Source organism: Cenococcum geophilum (assembly GCF_001692895.1).
Source record: "Cenococcum geophilum 1.58 unplaced genomic scaffold K441scaffold_28, whole genome shotgun sequence".
Lineage (NCBI taxonomy): Eukaryota > Fungi > Ascomycota > Dothideomycetes > Gloniales > Gloniaceae > Cenococcum > Cenococcum geophilum.
The window spans coordinates 270,107-286,359 of NW_027137586.1; the positions used below are offsets into that span (position 1 = coordinate 270,107).

A 16,253-nucleotide genomic window follows, 5' to 3' on the forward strand; every position below is an offset into this window, starting at 1 on the left:
GCCTGATAATACTCCTTTCCCATTTCCACATGCCATAGACCGAAACTCCAGTCTTGCAATCGTTCTTAAATTTTCTATTTAAGACAGACGGCCAAATTAAGTAAAGAGTGGTGGTAAACTATAGCCAATTCTCACAACAACTTTACATCTACCGTAACGGTAAGCCCTTCTGACGCTTGAGGAGTCTAGTGGAATCTTTGGTGGCGATGTAGTAGTCGACACTCTCGCCAGCCCAGCTGACGCTGTAAGTGCCGGACTCGTGTTTTTCTTCGCTAAATAAGCTAGACGGGTTTTGTTCATTCCGAGCGCCCTGCCTGGATCCTGGAGTGAAGCTCTCGAGGCTGACGACCTTGGCTCCTTCCTTGAGATCCAGGAATTTGTCAAGGAGATGAACGTTCAGATGCTGAGGAAAAACTTTGTTGTTGACTAAGATAACGTCGGCGAGTTGCAGTATGCGGTCGATTTCTGGGGACTCGAGAAAGTCGCCGGTGAGCAGGTTGACCGGTCCCATTGACAAGCCCCACAGACGGGCGCGCGCCTTCAGCTCTTCTGCTTGCGCGTTGGCAAACTCGCAGGGATTCTGCATAATTTCGATGCCCCAACTTTCGGCTCCGGTTTGCAGGGCCGCCTGCAGAACCACATTACCGACGCCAGAACCAAGATCCACAAAGACAGATTTCGAGTTAAGGTGGGTTTGCTGGAATACAGTATGCACAAACGTGGGAAGTAATTCTCCGTAAGTTTGGCCTTTGTCCTTAACGCGGCGGAGTAAATGCGCTTTCGGGGAGACAGTGCGAGAATAGACCTGTGCAAGGATGCGTTTGACTAGAGATAAAGGAAGGGCATGCATGCCGTCAAGGACGTTGGAAACAGTGCCGTCGCTAAGAGACTTTCGAACCAAGGCGTTGAAGTCGTCGAGTGCTTTACGGTAATCGGATGGAGAGTTTTTAGTCACTGCTCGTTTGAGAAGGCGAACGGGCCCATTTGCTTCATCCTGAAGAGAAAGAGACTGCTCTGGGGGGAAGTAGTTCAAGCAGATTTCTTCGATGGTGTATTCGATGTCTTTAAGTGGATCCCAGCCTTGAGAGTCTCGCGCTGTTACTATCTCGAAGCTGAGAGTGAATTAGCATCAAGAACATACAAGGTAAATTGAAGGGTTAGCCTTACCGCTCCGGCGGCGATGTGCTTGGATACTGCAATTCAACGACAAAGCTTCCTTCGGAAGCTGTAAAAGCAGGTCCAAAATCCTTAGCGCTATCCCCACAGGTCATATCCGCGCCATGGATCATAGCCAGTTTATCTCCGTCGTTAGAAGCATCCAGAAGACTCCTTGTCCGATCAGGCTCTAGTATTTTCCTAAAGTCCGGTTCCAGCGAGCTGCTTGTCTTCTGTCTCTTCCTGATACTGTCGTCATCGTCTGATTCCGATTCACTGCTACTAGAAGCGAATTGTGGAGTAGAGGGTGTAGTTGCTTTGCGTTTGCGATTGGGATTTTTGACGGCTAGTGACTGCCTCTCGGGTGTCTTCTTTGGAGGGGGGACACTGTGACCGTTTGTTTGTTCGTTGACATGAGCCCTGGCCGGCTTCTTCGGCTGCGAACTGGTCGAAGCAGGCGGGTTTGAGGTCGGGGTAGAACTGGATTTGCGCTGAGGCGCTGGCGGATTGGTAGGCTGCTTCTTGACAGGGACTGACACGGTGCGAATTTTGGGTTTAAAGTTAAACATGAGGAAGGATCATAATAGGCTAGGCGGTAAGAGATTACAAAAAGTATGTGTAGAGTCCAAAGGAATGGTGGCGCTCAGCAAAGTGTAGTGGGGTGGGTATCGAAGATGGATGGAGGGGGATGAAGCTGAAAGAATGGCGGCTCGTGAGCAAACAAGAAACGGGAGGCTGCGACGGGATAGCCGTAAGGCAGAAGGCGCAGGCACCAAAAGTCGCCACGAGGGTTCGCGTGGGGCAGGGGACTCCGCACCAACGCTTGCTGAGGTAATACTCCGCTCGACACCAAGGAAGCTAAACCTTGCCATCTTCGACCATTCCTTCCACAACTAGATTTTAGCTAAATCTCGTCACTTCCTTTAACTCTTCGCTACCAAGAAACTGCCGTCTTCAAACCTTTTCTCGCATCCACCATGTCTGACTCACCTGCGTCCCCAACCTCTACCACGTCCGACCCTCCCTCTGAAGTCTCAGAACCTCAGACCCCCACCATGCCCCGCCTATCCCGCTCAGGAGGGCGAAACGTCCGCCTCTACGGCGCCAACGATCCAACTACTGAGCTTGGTGGCCTCTTTCTTACCAACGGCATCACAAATGCCAACTTCTACTCGATGGTGGAGATTATCATCAAATTTGAAAGCGAATTCTCTCTGTGGGATGGAGACGGTACTATGATTAAAAAGGATAACCATCCGCTTCAACCCGGGAAGTACTACATTGTTGCTACAGGTAGGCGTATACATAATCATATTTTTATGGTTAGTAGCTAAGTTATAAACAGGTTCCTACCAGCTCACCGATGAAAGCTGGATGGTCCGTACAACTTCCCTTGATAGCGGAACCCGTGTTAAAGATTTCTCTGAAGCTGTCCGTTCGCGAGACTGTCGATGCGCCGTATCGGGAGATGTGGTGCCCATATTTGATGGTAAACCCTACTATTCGGGTTTTGAGATAGCGCATATCTTTCCGCTGGCCTATGAGGGGCTCTGGAAAACCTATGGCTACAGCAGCTGGATTACGATTCCGCCGAAAAAAGGAGGAACCATTAACTCTGTGCAGAATGGGATCTTACTTGACGCTTCTGTACACAAAAAATTTGACAACTATGACTTCTCAATTAACCCTGATGTGTGTATGCCTTATATTTCCTATAAAGATACAGTAGCTAATAATTATCTTAGGACAATTACAAGATCGTGTTCTTTATGCCGGATGCAAAAAATCTTGGCGGCAGGTATCTTGATCAAGAACTTCTTAATAACCCTCAACGACCTGTTGATCAGGTTCTACGTTGGCACTTCAGGCAGGCTGTTATAGCCAATATGAAGGGTGCTGGCGAGCCTATCTTCGAGCATGACTTCCCGCCCGGCTCTGATATAGTTGGTGACATTCTTCGTGGCCCGAAGGCTGGCGAAAGGATGGAGTTTGAGTTGTTCAGTCGCCTGGGCGCTCAAGTTGAGCTATTTGCAGCAGGAGGTAGGGATGGCATTGCTGTCTAAATAGGGAAAGTGTACTGTAGTGGTGTTGAACGAGTTCATTTTCTTATCATGTGCAGGAGGCTTGAGGTTATGTATTTTATAGAAGGAGCTTAGGTTTTGACCTTACCTTACCTCAATTCAATCCTTTTCTACCCTTTTAAAGTAGATATGGTTTGTTGTTGTTTCATTCAGCCCATTAGTTTTCCCTTAAATATATTTTTAGTGCACTAGTGAAGAGTGATCTTTGCACGAGCCCTAAGATAGCTCAGCTAGAGAGGATATATGAAACACCTGTAACCCTCAGACGCCCCTGGCACTTCGTTAGCTTTGCCCGACACCCTAGTAAGCGACCCGAAGGCAGTACCCCGCCCCAAGAGTTTAAACCTTCAGCTTGAGTTCTTCATCCCTTCAGACTTTATGTTCCACTTCCCTCGCTATTTCGTGTTTAGAAGACACCTCTTGTTAGCTTTCTCTCTTTCTCCGCACTTCTATGCGTCACAGACTTTTTGACAACTATTGGGACATTGCTTACCCCATATAAGCCATGCCAGTATGCCAGTTGTGCCACAACGGCGATCCAGGCATTAATAAATTCTTCCTAGAGTTATCATTGTCCGCAATATCTGAGTCCGCCAGGGGAGGCTGTGGCGTGTGTCATCTGATATGGAGTCTAGTAAAAGTTTATTGGCCTGAAATATCCGCTAACTCTCGTCATGAACATCGCTTGATTTGGTCAACTCCTTTCCCACGATATCAACTGAATCATGAGATACGCCTTGAAAGTGTTGAGTCTCTTAGTCGCCTTATAATAGGAAAACCTATTGAAGTTTTCCAACCGCTAAGTTAGTCGCCTCTAGCCTCTGCTCCCTTGATCCTAACTATTCACCAATCCACTAACCTCGAGTTATTACTGAATATATGTAGATGCACCTTACCATCTGAGATATCTTAGTCAGAGCCCTGATGTACCCGGTGGCACTAACTCTGAGTCAAGTTACCGCCAATTAGTTGGATGGCTGGAGGAATGCCACAGCCACTCATCATGCCCACCTCAAACAGACAATTGTCTGCCCAAAAGAGTACTTGACCTGGGCGAATGTGACCAAAAAGGCCAAGTCAGATTATATGAGTCTTATGGGGAGTTGGGACGATATACCTGCCTTTCTCACTGCTGGGGGCTTTCATCATTGATCAAAACAACCTCGCTCAATATCCACAAACATAAGGAAGGAATAGCGTTCAATGAACTGCCGAAGACTTTTCAGGATGCTGTTACTATTAGCCGGAAATTGGGCATTCGTCACATCTGGATAGATTCGCTTTGTATCATTCAAGATGATGATAAGGACTGGCGAATGGAGTCTTCCAAGATGGCTTCAATATATCAGAACGGCTTTCTAACCATCGCGGCATCAAGAGCATCTGGTGACAACGACGGCTGCTTCTCCGTCGGTGCAGAGAAATACATATCTCGCCGGATCAAGTTTGACGATTTAAATGGTTCTGAATATATTTTGCATACACGGCCCGTTCTCCCTCATGACGACAATCGTTCGCCTCTCTTTCACCGCGCATGGTTTTTCCAAGAGTGGCTTCTGTCTCCACGGGTGATCCAGTACACCGACAGTGAGCTGGTTTGGGAGTGCACGGAGATGAAACGGTGTGAATGCTCACCCAAGGTCACCAAGCCGAGCTTGTCAAGGAGTGCTAGGGTCTCGCTCGCTCAAGGGCTACGCCTGGGGTCCCCGTCTGATTCGATCAACACTAGCGATTTATCTATCCAGGCCACGTGGCGCAGTATGGTCGCAATGTATTCTAGCTCCCGGCTTACATATGCGAAGGACATCTTTCCGGCTCTATCCGGAGCTGCTAGAGTAATGCAGCAGCAAAGGAAAACACGGTATGTCGCCGGATTATGGGAAGATAGTTTGGTTGAAGATCTCATGTGGCAACCTGGTGATGAATTAATCGACAAGCTGGGAAACTGGCGAGCGCCTACTTGGTCATGGGCGTCCCTGGGAGGGCCTGTCAATTATGTGCTTTGGAAATCAAGCACAGAGAAAGATGCTCAGATCATTGATATATCCTGTGTCCCGGTATGTTCTGATCGATTGGGAGAGTTAGTCTCCGGGCATATCGATATTTCTGGGCGAATTTTATCCGGGGCTTTAGCCTGTGATGACGGCTCTGATATCGAGTTCGAAGACGGCGAAAAGTGTCAGTTCCGCAGAGATAGAAGTGCAGCCTGGTACGCGCAGCATGGCTGTTCTAGTCTTACACCTGGCACATCAGTGCATCTCCTACTCATCAGTTCAGTCTCAGAGGATGCTTCGCCGAGATGGTACTTTTTTCTAGTACTTCGGTGCGTCGATAAAAAATATCAGGTCTACGAACGAATAGGCATAAAGACCGGGTTTCACTCCAAGGGCGTTCAGTTGTTCACTAAGTTACTCGAAGGAATCAAGCCTCGAAGAATCAGGATCGTCTAACCGCATATCCCTTAACCCGCTGAATTTCGTCCACGCATTATCGATAAGAATCAGCCAATTAAATCAACGTAATCAACTTTTCGCATGATTTAGATTCGGCGTTCTGCACGGACCACTTACTCCGTGGACGCCAGCGGGTTAAGAGATAATGATGCCAAGAACTATCTAGGCGTAAAAGCTATATTTGGGATCACATTCCAAAATCGTAAATTTAGGAGGTGACCTCTCGTTTATTTTCCTTCCATCTGGCAGTGTCTGGACCGCGCTCCGCATGGCGTTTATAAAGGCCTCGCGAAGACTCAACGTCTTGTATGTTATTTTCAGGGTGTCCCTGAATACGGAAAACATGGTTTTCGAAGAATCAAAAGCCATGTGAGTCGTTCAGCAATGGTGATCCACACCTCCGCCTCCTTCGCTTGGCATTTTTGGCGGCAATCAGCACCCTCCAGCCCGTTCCTGTGTTCTCTACATGCCTTCCTAGATGCAAACACCTGATCGCACCCCCAACCCTCACAAGGAAAGACGGCGTGTTGATTGATTGGGAGAGGGCTCGGGCAATGAGGCCGATGGCGGTGAAGATGCGTGACAAGGGCGAAGTCAGCTGCAAGTGGAGCACCGATAGGGCTTCTGCTCCATAGACAAAAAGATGCGATGCGAAGGAGCTGCTTCGCTCGTAACGGCCTTGGCAGACGGGGCAGTAGTAGTATCTCTCATCATTAGTCGCAATCTGTCCCTCCACAATTCCTGATTGGCTTTTCGCTTTGAACTCCATCGCAACGCTCCTAGCCTGCGTTTCAGGTACCGAAAACCAGGAGAGTTGAGTTGAATTCGCGCGGAACGCTGGCCGCACATTTTCTGAACTCTCACAGGGGTGGCTCAGAAACTCCTAGGCTTTTGAAGGCTTTTGGGGTGTGGTGGAGCGTGCATTCGAAAGCGCGCGAGGTTGTTGGTGAATGAGAAGTCTTCTGCCCAGAGTTTCAGTTTTCAGTGGTACTCCGCACCAACGCTTGCCGAGAGGAAGCTAACAACTAGATTTTAGCTAAAGGGGTCGTTCGGTTGCAGCTTCAGATTGAATCTGATCTGAAGCTCAAATCAGATTCTGACGCGATCGTTCGGTTGATCTGACGACTTTCTGATCTGAAGCTCCTCCAGATCGGTAGGCGCGTCAAATTTGAAAGCTATACCGTATGTAGTAGTTGAACTGAGGCTCTTGGCGTTAGTTCAATGAGGAGCTCGAAGCTCCTCATTTCAAATCCAGTTCAAATCTGAAGCCCAATTGACGACTGCTTGTAATAATGACTCCACCCACCCCAATCGCGACGCTATTTCAGTCGCGCTTGTATATCTTTTATGACGTCCTCATCTTAGCTCTCGCGATCGCGATGATATTGCTTCCGCGCGTCGCAGGCGTCGCCGTAGCTCTAATTCGGCCTCTACGAAAGCTGGGGGAGGGCGTCGAGGGCGTCGATTGAGAAGGAGGAGCCATAGTAAAAAGTCGCGATAGAGGCTGCAGTAGAGTGCTCACTCAAATCGCTCATCAAGATCGATCGCGCATTGTGTGACGTCAGATTCTGGGCTTCAATCTGGAGGCCTACCGAACGATCAGCTTAATTACAGATTCAACTGAGCCACGGTAGTAGCCGCCACTAATTACAAAACGGTCAACACTAAAAGACGCACTGATACAGAGATTCTGATCTGGCGTCAGTGCGCAACCGAACGATCCCTAAATCTCGTCACTTCCTTTAACTCTTCGCTACCAAGGAACTGCCGTCTTCAGACCTTTTCTTGCATCCACCATGTCTGACTCACTTGCGTCCCCGACCCTCCCTCTGAAGTCTCAGAACCTCAGACCTCCATCATGCCCCTCCTAGTCCGCTCAGGAGGGCGAAACGTTCGCCTCTACGGCGCCAACGATCCAACTACTGAGCTTGGTGGCCTCTTTCTTACCAACGGCATCACAAATGCCGACTTCTACTCAATGGTGGAGATTATTATCAAATTTGAAAGCGAAGGCTGGCGAAAGGATGGAATTTGAGTTGTTCAGTCGCCTGGGCGCTCAAGTTGAGCTATTTGCAGCAGGAGGTAGGGATGGTGTAACCGACTACCGACACTGTGCTGAGACACAAGATCACCGCTTGGAAGGCTCCAAGACAGCGTCAACGCCACCCTATATATTGATTGCAGATCAATATTGCTTGCAGATCACTGTTCCCATTTCAGTTACCTATTACCCCATTATGTTTTATTACCTCCACCTTCTTCGTGTATATATAGAGGTTTTAGAGCTACATTCACAATCAAGTCGTTCATTCAATTCCTCACACTGCAAAGCTTACAGATGGCATTGCTACCTAAATAGAAAAAGTGTACTGTAGTGGTGTTGAACGAGTTCGTTTTCTTATCATGTGCAGAAGGCTTGGGGTTATGTATTTTATAGAAGGAGCTTAGGTTTTGACATTACCTTACCTCAATCCAGTCCTTTTCTACCCTTTTAAAGTAGATATGGTTTGTTGTTTCACTCAACCCATTGGTTTTCCCTTATATATTTTTAGAGCACTAGTGAAGAGTGATCTTTGCCTGTTTGCATCGAAAACCCATTGAGAACTGCCTGAGGGCACAACTGAAGTGTCTGCCATTTTGCAATTACAACTAATGTAGATTAATCAGGAATGGAAAATAGGCTCTGGCTGTAGATAGAAAGCACGCAGTCCTAAGGACAGTATATTGTTTTGCTTCCTTCTCTCAAGTTCGGGCGTCTTAAGCTCTCTTTAATTATTTTCCAATCCAAATGCTCTTGAATTACCGTAGCGAGATCCTGAGATTCCATTCTCCCGTGACTTGATCCATCCAACGTAGGCTAGATTAATTGTCTGGCGAAAGGATTCCCTCCGCCGTTCCGTCTTACTACATATCCGTCTTCCGTGGCATGATAGACCACCCTCCAACATCCATGCCCTCTTCTCTCCTCCTTATCCCACTATCATTTTCCAATAGTTAGATATAATCGGTCTCCGACATCTCCTAAACCCGGCTTAATCATCCCCCTCTCGTCAATCTCCTTATCACACCCACCAACCCAAATCTCCACACCCTCTGCCCATTCGCTCGCTGCCTTCCTCAACCCTATCTCGCTCCCTAAGACCGAACACATAATAATCTTCTTGACGCCCCAATCCTTTAGCGTTTCGATTGCCGCACACGCAGTAGCCCCTGTCGCGATGATGGGATCGACAATAATTGCTAGCTCTGCCGGACCTGAGGCTGAGGGATTGGAGGCTGAGGGTCGGTGATATGGCAAGTTGTTATAGTATTCCACAGGCTGCAGAGTGGTCTTCTCGCGGTAGAGACCTAGGTGATGAACTGGGACGGGGAAGGGGAGGAGGGAGGAGAGAGCGGGGATCATGCTGAGGCCGGAGCGGAGGATGGGAACGAGAGAGATCGAAGAAGGTGTGATAGTCACGCGGGTATATTCGTACGAGAGCGGCGAGTGGTCCTTAGTCTAGAGTTAGATTTGGGGAGCTGGGAGGCGGTGTGGAGGAGAATTGGAACTGGGTGAGAAGATGAGTGCTTGGGAGTTTCGGACAGCAAAAGAAGCTTACGGTTCCATCATCCTTCGTTTCTAGGCCTTGTGCAAGAGCTTCATAGCCCACCATCAGCGCGATCTCGTGGACCAGCGTCTGCACGTCGCGCGAGTTGGTCGATTGGGAGCGTAGTTGGGAGAGCTTGGCTCGCAGACATGGATGCTTAGAGACGTGGACATTTGGAGGAAGTGGTGAGGACATTGTGGAATATGAGGATGCAAAGGCCGGTTTGTAGAGATTAAATTATTAGATATGGATATTGATCTCGGGCCCCTCAAGCTGTGAGAGTTTTGGTAGCAGAAGTCGGAAGTGGGGTATAGGAGTGGGGCCCGTCATCCCGTCACAAAGCAGATCTGCTCAAGGAGCGCCCTTGCACGCCATGCGTCTCTCAAAGGAAAAGCCGTGTCACTACCACTATTTCCTCTACCACTTCGCTCCTTTCTCGAGCTCCTGCGCTTCGTTCAAATCGAATTCCCCCTAGCCTTCTGTCCGACTCCAACAACGCATGCTAAGCTTTATCCCGATCCCGTAAGTGGGGCTCTGACGGACGCGCCATGGATGACGGCAACGAGGCATTCCAGACCAGAAGAGAGAGCCATTACGGACAACAGCGGTCATCACTTCACTCTGACAGGTCTCTCGCATCTAGATCCCGTCCACAGAGCGCGAATCCGTTGGCAGACGACTACACACTTCCGACAAACTACGACAATTTCAACGAGCTCTATGTACCGCTGCCAATCGAGAACCCGACTGAAGCTACAACGTATCGTCCTAGGAACTTGGAAGATGCTCGCCGCGAGAGGCGTGGCAGTGCCATAAGTGCTGTTAGTCGGAGAAATACTGCGACGACGGATCACTCAAGGTCAAGGATCGAGCAGCATGATGGGGAAGAGTATACTATCCCGGATAATTACAAGAATTTGAATGAATTCGCGGGCCCATCACCTGTCGAAAATCCGAAGGAGGGAAGTTTATATCATCATCGCTCATTGGAACAGGAGAGATCAAAGTCAAGAGATGCACGCCAGTCAAAGAGAGCCAGTGTGCAGCAGGCCCCTTCAAGCCGTAGGAATACGGCAACGGGACTCGGGCCCGAACAGAACCTCTCAGAAGTAGCTGCTCCCCCCCCTCTTCAAGATCAGCACTCTTCAGGGCTGTTTCCAAAGGACGAGGAATCCGGGTCATCCGTATCTGGGGAACCTAGGGGAATAGAACCATCTCCACGGAAACACAAGGTGTCGCGATTTGCAACCCAATTATACACCGTCTCGTATCTCGTTTTTTTCTCGATATTGGGGACATTGGCGCGACTCGGCCTTCAGTGGTTGACATTTTACCCGGGTGCTCCGGTAGTGACGAGCGTCCTATGGGCGAACTTCGCTGGGACGCTGTTCATGGGCTTCCTGGCTGAGGACCGACGGCTTTTCCGCGATGAATGGGGCAACGGCGGGATAGAAGAAAATCAGCGTCTGAGCGACGAAGAATCTCCTCCCGAGCGTGAAGCGGCCGCAAAAGCTGCGCACGTCAAAGTAAAGAAGACAATCCCGCTTTACGTTGGCCTCGCAACCGGTTTCTGCGGCTCCTTCACGTCCTTTTCGTCTTTTATGCGCGATGTCTTCTTCGCACTATCAAATAACCTTCCAACGCCTGTAAACCATCACTACCCCTCCTCTGCTGGTCATATTTCTACTACATCGACGATTTTGAGAAACGGTGGGTATAGTTTCATGGCCCTCCTCGCTGTTGTTATCCTGACCCTGGCACTCTGCCTCTCAGGCCTCAAACTCGGTGCGCACATTGCCATCCTCCTAAACCCGCTAACTCCCACCTTCCCTTTTGTTCTTCTTCGCAAAATCCTTGACCGTGCCGTAGTTGTTGTGGCATGGGGTGCCTGGCTGGGCGCCGTCTTTATGGCCATCTGGCCCCCCGATCGTCCGTCTGGGCCCGATAGTAAGGGCAACTGGGCGGATGAGACATGGCGCGGACAAGCTGTCTTTGCTCTCGTATTTGCGCCTGCAGGTTGCTTGTTGCGCTTCTATGCTAGCTTAAAATTAAACGGTATCATGCCATCCTTCCCACTGGGCACCTTTGGCGTGAACATCTTCGGGACTGCGGTGCTGGGCATGGCATTCGACTTGCAGCATGTGAGTTTGGATAATACTGCCGGTGTGGGAGGGGGCAGGGTCGGGTGCCAGGTCTTAGAGGGTGTCATGGATGGTTTCTGTGGTTGCCTTACGACTGTGAGTACATGGATTGCGGAGCTGAATGGGCTTGGGAGGAGACATGCTTATGTGTATGGGGGAGTGAGTGTGCTGAGTGGGTTAGGAATTTTAATTATCATCATGGGGAGTGTGAGATGGACTGTTGGTTGGGACACGGTCGCTTGCGTTACTTGAGCGATTTTAAAGATATAGAGTTGTACGATTATGAGAGTACCTCGTCGTCGCAGGATTTTTTACGCCAGAAGACGGATTGGAAATCTTGGATGTATTACTTAGAGAGGATATAAAGTATTAGATGGGATGTCATGCAGGCAATTAGAGGACTGAAAAGGCCTTTGGTAGATTGGCAGAAATGCTTAATTGCACTAAATGGTATGCATAATATCCCCAGATATCTCAAGCACTTGACCTTTTTCAACATTTATGAGTATTAGTCCCGCGTGACACTAGACCACGACACTAGACCATGGCATGCTTTGGACATGGCGGGAGAGGACTGGAATTTGAATATTAAGCGCACCACGCTCACCTTTGATTTCCTTTTCGTCTATGGAAAGGAAGCTAGCCTTGGAATCTAATAAAATTATGTGTATCAGGTATCAAAATCACAGTGACTTGCAAGAAATGTGAAAGACCATAATAGCTTTCGTCATTGTTACAACATCCCCGCTGACGATTTGATCTGTGCATATGATTGTGAACGCCACCAGCGGCCAGGGCGCCTTTAGCGTTGCAGAAGTGCAGTCCAGCCCCAGGTGCCAAGGCAACGCGACAACATGTGGCTTGCCCGTGAACAAACAGGTTACTGCAACGACAGCTCTAAGACTAATTCACCGCGTGCAAGATTCCCACGACAGCTGAAACGCGATGGATCTCCAGCGATGCCAAATTTCTATCAGAATGACTTCCTTCAGCGAATGAGCATGGATCGACTGTGTGGCCGGCGGCGGGAAGCATTGGCATGAACAGCAAAGGGCAATGTTACGCAGGAAACGGGAAATGGGCGGGTGTGGCTAACGATGACGTCTGGAGTACGATACAGCAATGGCGCTGATCCTCCAGGTTGGTGCTTTTCACAATAATGCGTCATGACATGTCAGGGAGCGCACATTTTTGGCCATAGCTCCCGAATTCGACCAAAGTCTAGCTCCCCCAGCTCCCTTGTCGAATCCTGAATGGGTCTTTCGATGAGGCCCTCCAATGGGCCTTCAATGGGGCTTCAACGGGCGACGAAGCTTCGAGGACGATCTACAACCCCTTCCCCTGTACGGATTGCTAGCGTCTAGGCACATTCTGTACGGAAGGAGTGAGTGTTCTCATATATTATATGCCAAGCCGCTAGCAATCCGTACAGGGAAGGGGGTTGTAGACAAAACAGGTGTTGTAGACAAAACAGGTGTTGAGGGAACTTTGACATCTCGGCAGCCGTTTCGGTGGTGAAGTTGCTATGACGTTTGCAGCTTGCAGCTGTGTCGCCTGCTGTGTCGCCTGCTGCGTCCAAATAAAGCTTCCAGCTCATCTTCACCTTCCCCTCTTCTCTTTAACCATTCATCAATTATTTGGTTTTGTGTCTGCATTTTGTGATACCCTAGCAGCTTAATTCCTCATACACTCACCACTTGATACCCAGACCAGTCAAATACCCTCATCATGGTGTCGACGGCCGTCAACCGTCCTACCGATGTTAAGCAGAAGGAGAAGGATGTCAACAATAAGCTACAGCTCTATGGCATCTACTCTGGTCAGTACCCTTCAATTTTTTTGATGTTATGATTCCTAACGTCACGCCACCAATTCGCTACAGAACCTGGAGCTAACAATTCAATCTCATAGCATTTGCCAATGGCAAAATTCCTTCAGTAAGGAAGATTTCACGAGTTCAATTGACCTGAATTAACATGTTTCCAGAACAAGCAAATCGACATCGCCCTAAACAGCGCCCTAGCATCAAAGCCGCTCTCGGCTCCGTCAAAGAAGCTCTCGCCAGAAGGCCAGAAGCTCGTTGGTGATTTGAGAGATGTTATCGAGAAAGCTAAGATCCTTCTTCTCATGAAGAACGAGGGCAATCTCCTCCAGGACTTCATATGGCAAACACAGCAGATTAGCGGTGGTGACGCGACAAAGCCTGGCGCGCCCATCGACAAGGAAACTGCGAAGCAACACGGCAATGAAGCCTTGGAGGGCCTTCGAACACTGGGCACGCTTATCATATCCAATGGACAGTTCCGGAAGCTGTGTATGTTTTACTAACTGCTTTGGTTTTCAAGATTACGAGCTAATGACATCATAGTGAGCGATGCGACTATCCTCCTTCGAGACATGGCTGGCGACGCCGCCCAGAACGCTGCCAACCGCGTTAACCCTACTGATGAGCAACTCGCGCAGATCGATCGTCCCGCAGAGGACGACACCTGGCATAATGTACCGCATATTTCAAGGGACAAGCTCACCAACCAGCTCAGATCCAAAGTCCCTTTCGGCAAGGGAGATGCTCAGAAAGTTGCTGGCGATGTTACTCAGGCTAGCCACCCTACTGGTTCTCGCGACCCTGCTGATGCTGCCGACCTCGCCCTCCGTGACCAGCAGGAAGGTACCTACTCAGGCCTCGATGCTGGTGCAGCTGCTGGCGAGCTCAGGAATCAGGTCTCAGACAACGTTCCCGAGGAACACAAAGACAAGTCTCGGCAACAGCGTGAGAGGGTCAGAAATTACATCAGCAGCAAGGTGCCTAAAGAGCGTCGTGAGCAGACTATTTGGCGCCTAAAGAAGATGGTTGTGGAAATTCAAGGTCATCAAGATTGTGAGTGTCAACGAACGCAATCATTATTCATTTATAAGGCTAATCAACTTTCAGATCTCCGTGCCATTGACACCCTCCTTGGGCTTGCCGAGGAGTATACTGGCCATTCGAAGACTCTAGCCGCCCATGGTAAAGGTGCCGTTAAAGGTGCTCATACTGATGATAGTTTGCAGATGGCTGAAGCTGACCTGAAGGTATTTTCTCTTCAGATTTTACATCCAACAACCAGTCAATGCTGATTGAATTATAGACACTCATCGAGCGCTTCGCCAACAGCACCTCTGCTGACGATCTATTTGACTCTATCAATGCCATTTATCGTGATGCCGACCAAGACCCTGAGTTGAAGAACTGGTTCAAACAGATCGACGCCTACATCCGAAGATGTCTCAAGCAGCAGGGGTTTATCATGGACACGTTCTCCTTCGGGAGCGTTACCGAGGCCATACCGACCGCATTGTTGACGAGTTCAGATTTATTGGTAACCAATTTGATGCCGACCCGCAAAATAAGGCTTTCACCCAAAGCTTGCAGAAGCTGTTCTCTGACCTTGGCAATGACGAGAACAGCAACGCGGCCTTTAAGCCTCATCTCATTAAGGATTTGACTGAGGTGATCCTTCCGGGTATTTTCGAGAGTGTTCGCTATGTGCCGATTCCCCGTATCGAGTATACCGATCCATCTATGGATGCCATCGTCGAGAACTTGGTTATTGAGAGTGACAACTTGGCTCCCAATGTTCTTGAATTTGGCAGCGACAACTACTGGCGTTGGGGCCGTAAGCAGATTACTAATAAGAGCAAGAGCAAGGTCATGCTGTCAGTTTCTGGTGTTCAGATGGACCTTAGAGGTATGTTAATGAACACTTGTCCCACCACTGCTCGTTCACAAATTGACGTGTTATGCAGATGTGTCTTACTATGTCAAGAGGAAGCAGGGCTTCCCCTCCATTACCGATAAGGGTGTATGTGATGTCTTCATGGGCGGCAATGGTTTAAGCTTTAAGGTTGAGATGGAGACAGCCGACCCATCTGACAAGATCCACTTCTTCAAAGTCAAAAAAGTCAACGTTGAGATCAAAAACTTATCCATCAAACTCAAAAAATCCAACCACAAGTTGCTCTTTAGCCTGTTCAAACCACTTCTGCTCAAGGTCATGCGACCAGCCCTTCAGAAAATTTTGGAGAGGCAGATCAAGGACAATGTCAACCAGTTTGACAGCCTACTTTACCAAGTCAAGGCTGAAGCGGATCGTGCAGCGGAAGATGCTAAGCGCAACCCGGATCCCGAGAATATTCAGAACATTTACCAATGTTATCTCACCGCCATAAACAAGCAGATCACGCAAGGTAAGCAGAAGAAGGACGAGTTGGTGGCTAAGACAGAGGAGAAGAGGGTCAATGTTGCTGTTACCCAGCACGACTCCATTTTCAAGAACATCTCGCTTCCAGGTGGTATCTCGTCAAAGGCTACCGAGTTCAAGGAACTGGCTGCTAAGGGTGGTAAATGGGAGAGCCCAGTTTTCAGCATTGGCTCGGCAAAGGAGACCTCCAGCCTCCCGAAGATTGAATCTGTTACCCGGAAGCCACATAACACTGCCATGGGCCAGATTGGTCAAGGCACCACTGGCGGTCATGGAAACACTGGCGGGNATGGAAATATTGGTGGTTACGGCACTCAGGACCCTATCTACGGTAACTCCAATGGCTTCAGCAACCAGGTTGAGCGTGCATTGAATGACCAGAACTACTCCCTGCACAATGGAGGTGTCAACGGTGGCGCGACATCGCATCATACGACGCTCGGGAAGGAGAACCCGGTATTGCAGGGTGCCGTCTAAGCCCCTTCCATACAAGTGGAAGGAAAGTGGTGCCATTTGCCGTGACTGAGGCAGATTAACTTTTTCTTTTGTCAAGGTTGGAAAGATAATATGGACTTGGTCAGGGCGGTTCTCAGTC

General features: G+C 49.1%; 6 protein-coding genes across 6 annotated transcripts; 4 read left to right on the forward strand and 2 right to left on the reverse strand.

The window, feature by feature from the left end:
• Window positions 1-148: 148 nt before the first annotated feature.
• K441DRAFT_566615 (DOT1-domain-containing protein) lies at window positions 149-1,289 on the reverse strand (the record flags this gene model as incomplete). Its single annotated transcript, XM_067643752.1, has 2 exons — window positions 149-1,112; window positions 1,168-1,289. 2 exons carry the CDS (start codon window positions 1,287-1,289, stop codon window positions 149-151), a joined length of 1,086 nt encoding a protein of 361 aa, XP_067502596.1.
• Window positions 1,290-2,210: 921 nt separating this feature from the next.
• K441DRAFT_566962 (uncharacterized protein) lies at window positions 2,211-3,218 on the forward strand (the record flags this gene model as incomplete). Its single annotated transcript, XM_067643774.1, has 3 exons — window positions 2,211-2,448; window positions 2,501-2,847; window positions 2,901-3,218. The coding sequence occupies 3 exons, from the start codon at window positions 2,211-2,213 to the stop codon at window positions 3,216-3,218; spliced, it is 903 nt and encodes a 300-aa protein (XP_067502597.1).
• A 908-nt stretch (window positions 3,219-4,126) lies between these two features.
• On the forward strand, window positions 4,127-5,227 carry K441DRAFT_430506 (HET-domain-containing protein; the record flags this gene model as incomplete). The annotated part of the gene is made up of 1 exon (XM_067641635.1): window positions 4,127-5,227. A coding segment is annotated over one exon (1,101 nt), but the record flags the coding sequence as incomplete, so codon positions are not given.
• A 3,037-nt stretch (window positions 5,228-8,264) lies between these two features.
• Window positions 8,265-9,558, reverse strand: K441DRAFT_661853 (uracil phosphoribosyltransferase). Its single transcript, XM_067648947.1, has 2 exons — window positions 9,289-9,558; window positions 8,265-9,182 (listed from the first exon to the last, which is right to left on the reverse strand). Exons 1-2 carry the CDS (start codon window positions 9,469-9,471, stop codon window positions 8,670-8,672), a joined length of 696 nt encoding a protein of 231 aa, XP_067502599.1. The 5' UTR covers window positions 9,472-9,558; the 3' UTR covers window positions 8,265-8,669.
• A 947-nt stretch (window positions 9,559-10,505) lies between these two features.
• K441DRAFT_566618 (uncharacterized protein) lies at window positions 10,506-11,669 on the forward strand (the record flags this gene model as incomplete). Its single annotated transcript, XM_067643753.1, has 1 exon — window positions 10,506-11,669. A coding segment is annotated over one exon (1,164 nt), but the record flags the coding sequence as incomplete, so codon positions are not given.
• A 1,476-nt stretch (window positions 11,670-13,145) lies between these two features.
• On the forward strand, window positions 13,146-16,135 carry K441DRAFT_687892 (uncharacterized protein; the record flags this gene model as incomplete). Its single annotated transcript, XM_067652134.1, has 8 exons — window positions 13,146-13,236; window positions 13,329-13,354; window positions 13,404-13,731; window positions 13,786-14,295; window positions 14,350-14,489; window positions 14,546-14,697; window positions 14,769-15,145; window positions 15,204-16,135. The coding sequence occupies 8 exons, from the start codon at window positions 13,146-13,148 to the stop codon at window positions 16,133-16,135; spliced, it is 2,556 nt and encodes an 851-aa protein (XP_067502601.1).
• Window positions 16,136-16,253: the final 118 nt, after the last annotated feature.

Bases quoted from the DNA above. Each gene is read 5' to 3' on its own strand.
- K441DRAFT_661853 (XM_067648947.1), bottom strand. From the start codon at position 9,471: ATGTCCTCACCACTTCCTCCAAATGTCCACGTCTCTAAGCATCCATGT. The intron at 9,183-9,288 runs GTAAGCTTCTTT...CTCTAGACTAAG, and splicing joins AAACGAAGGATGATGGAACC to GACCACTCGCCGCTCTCGTA.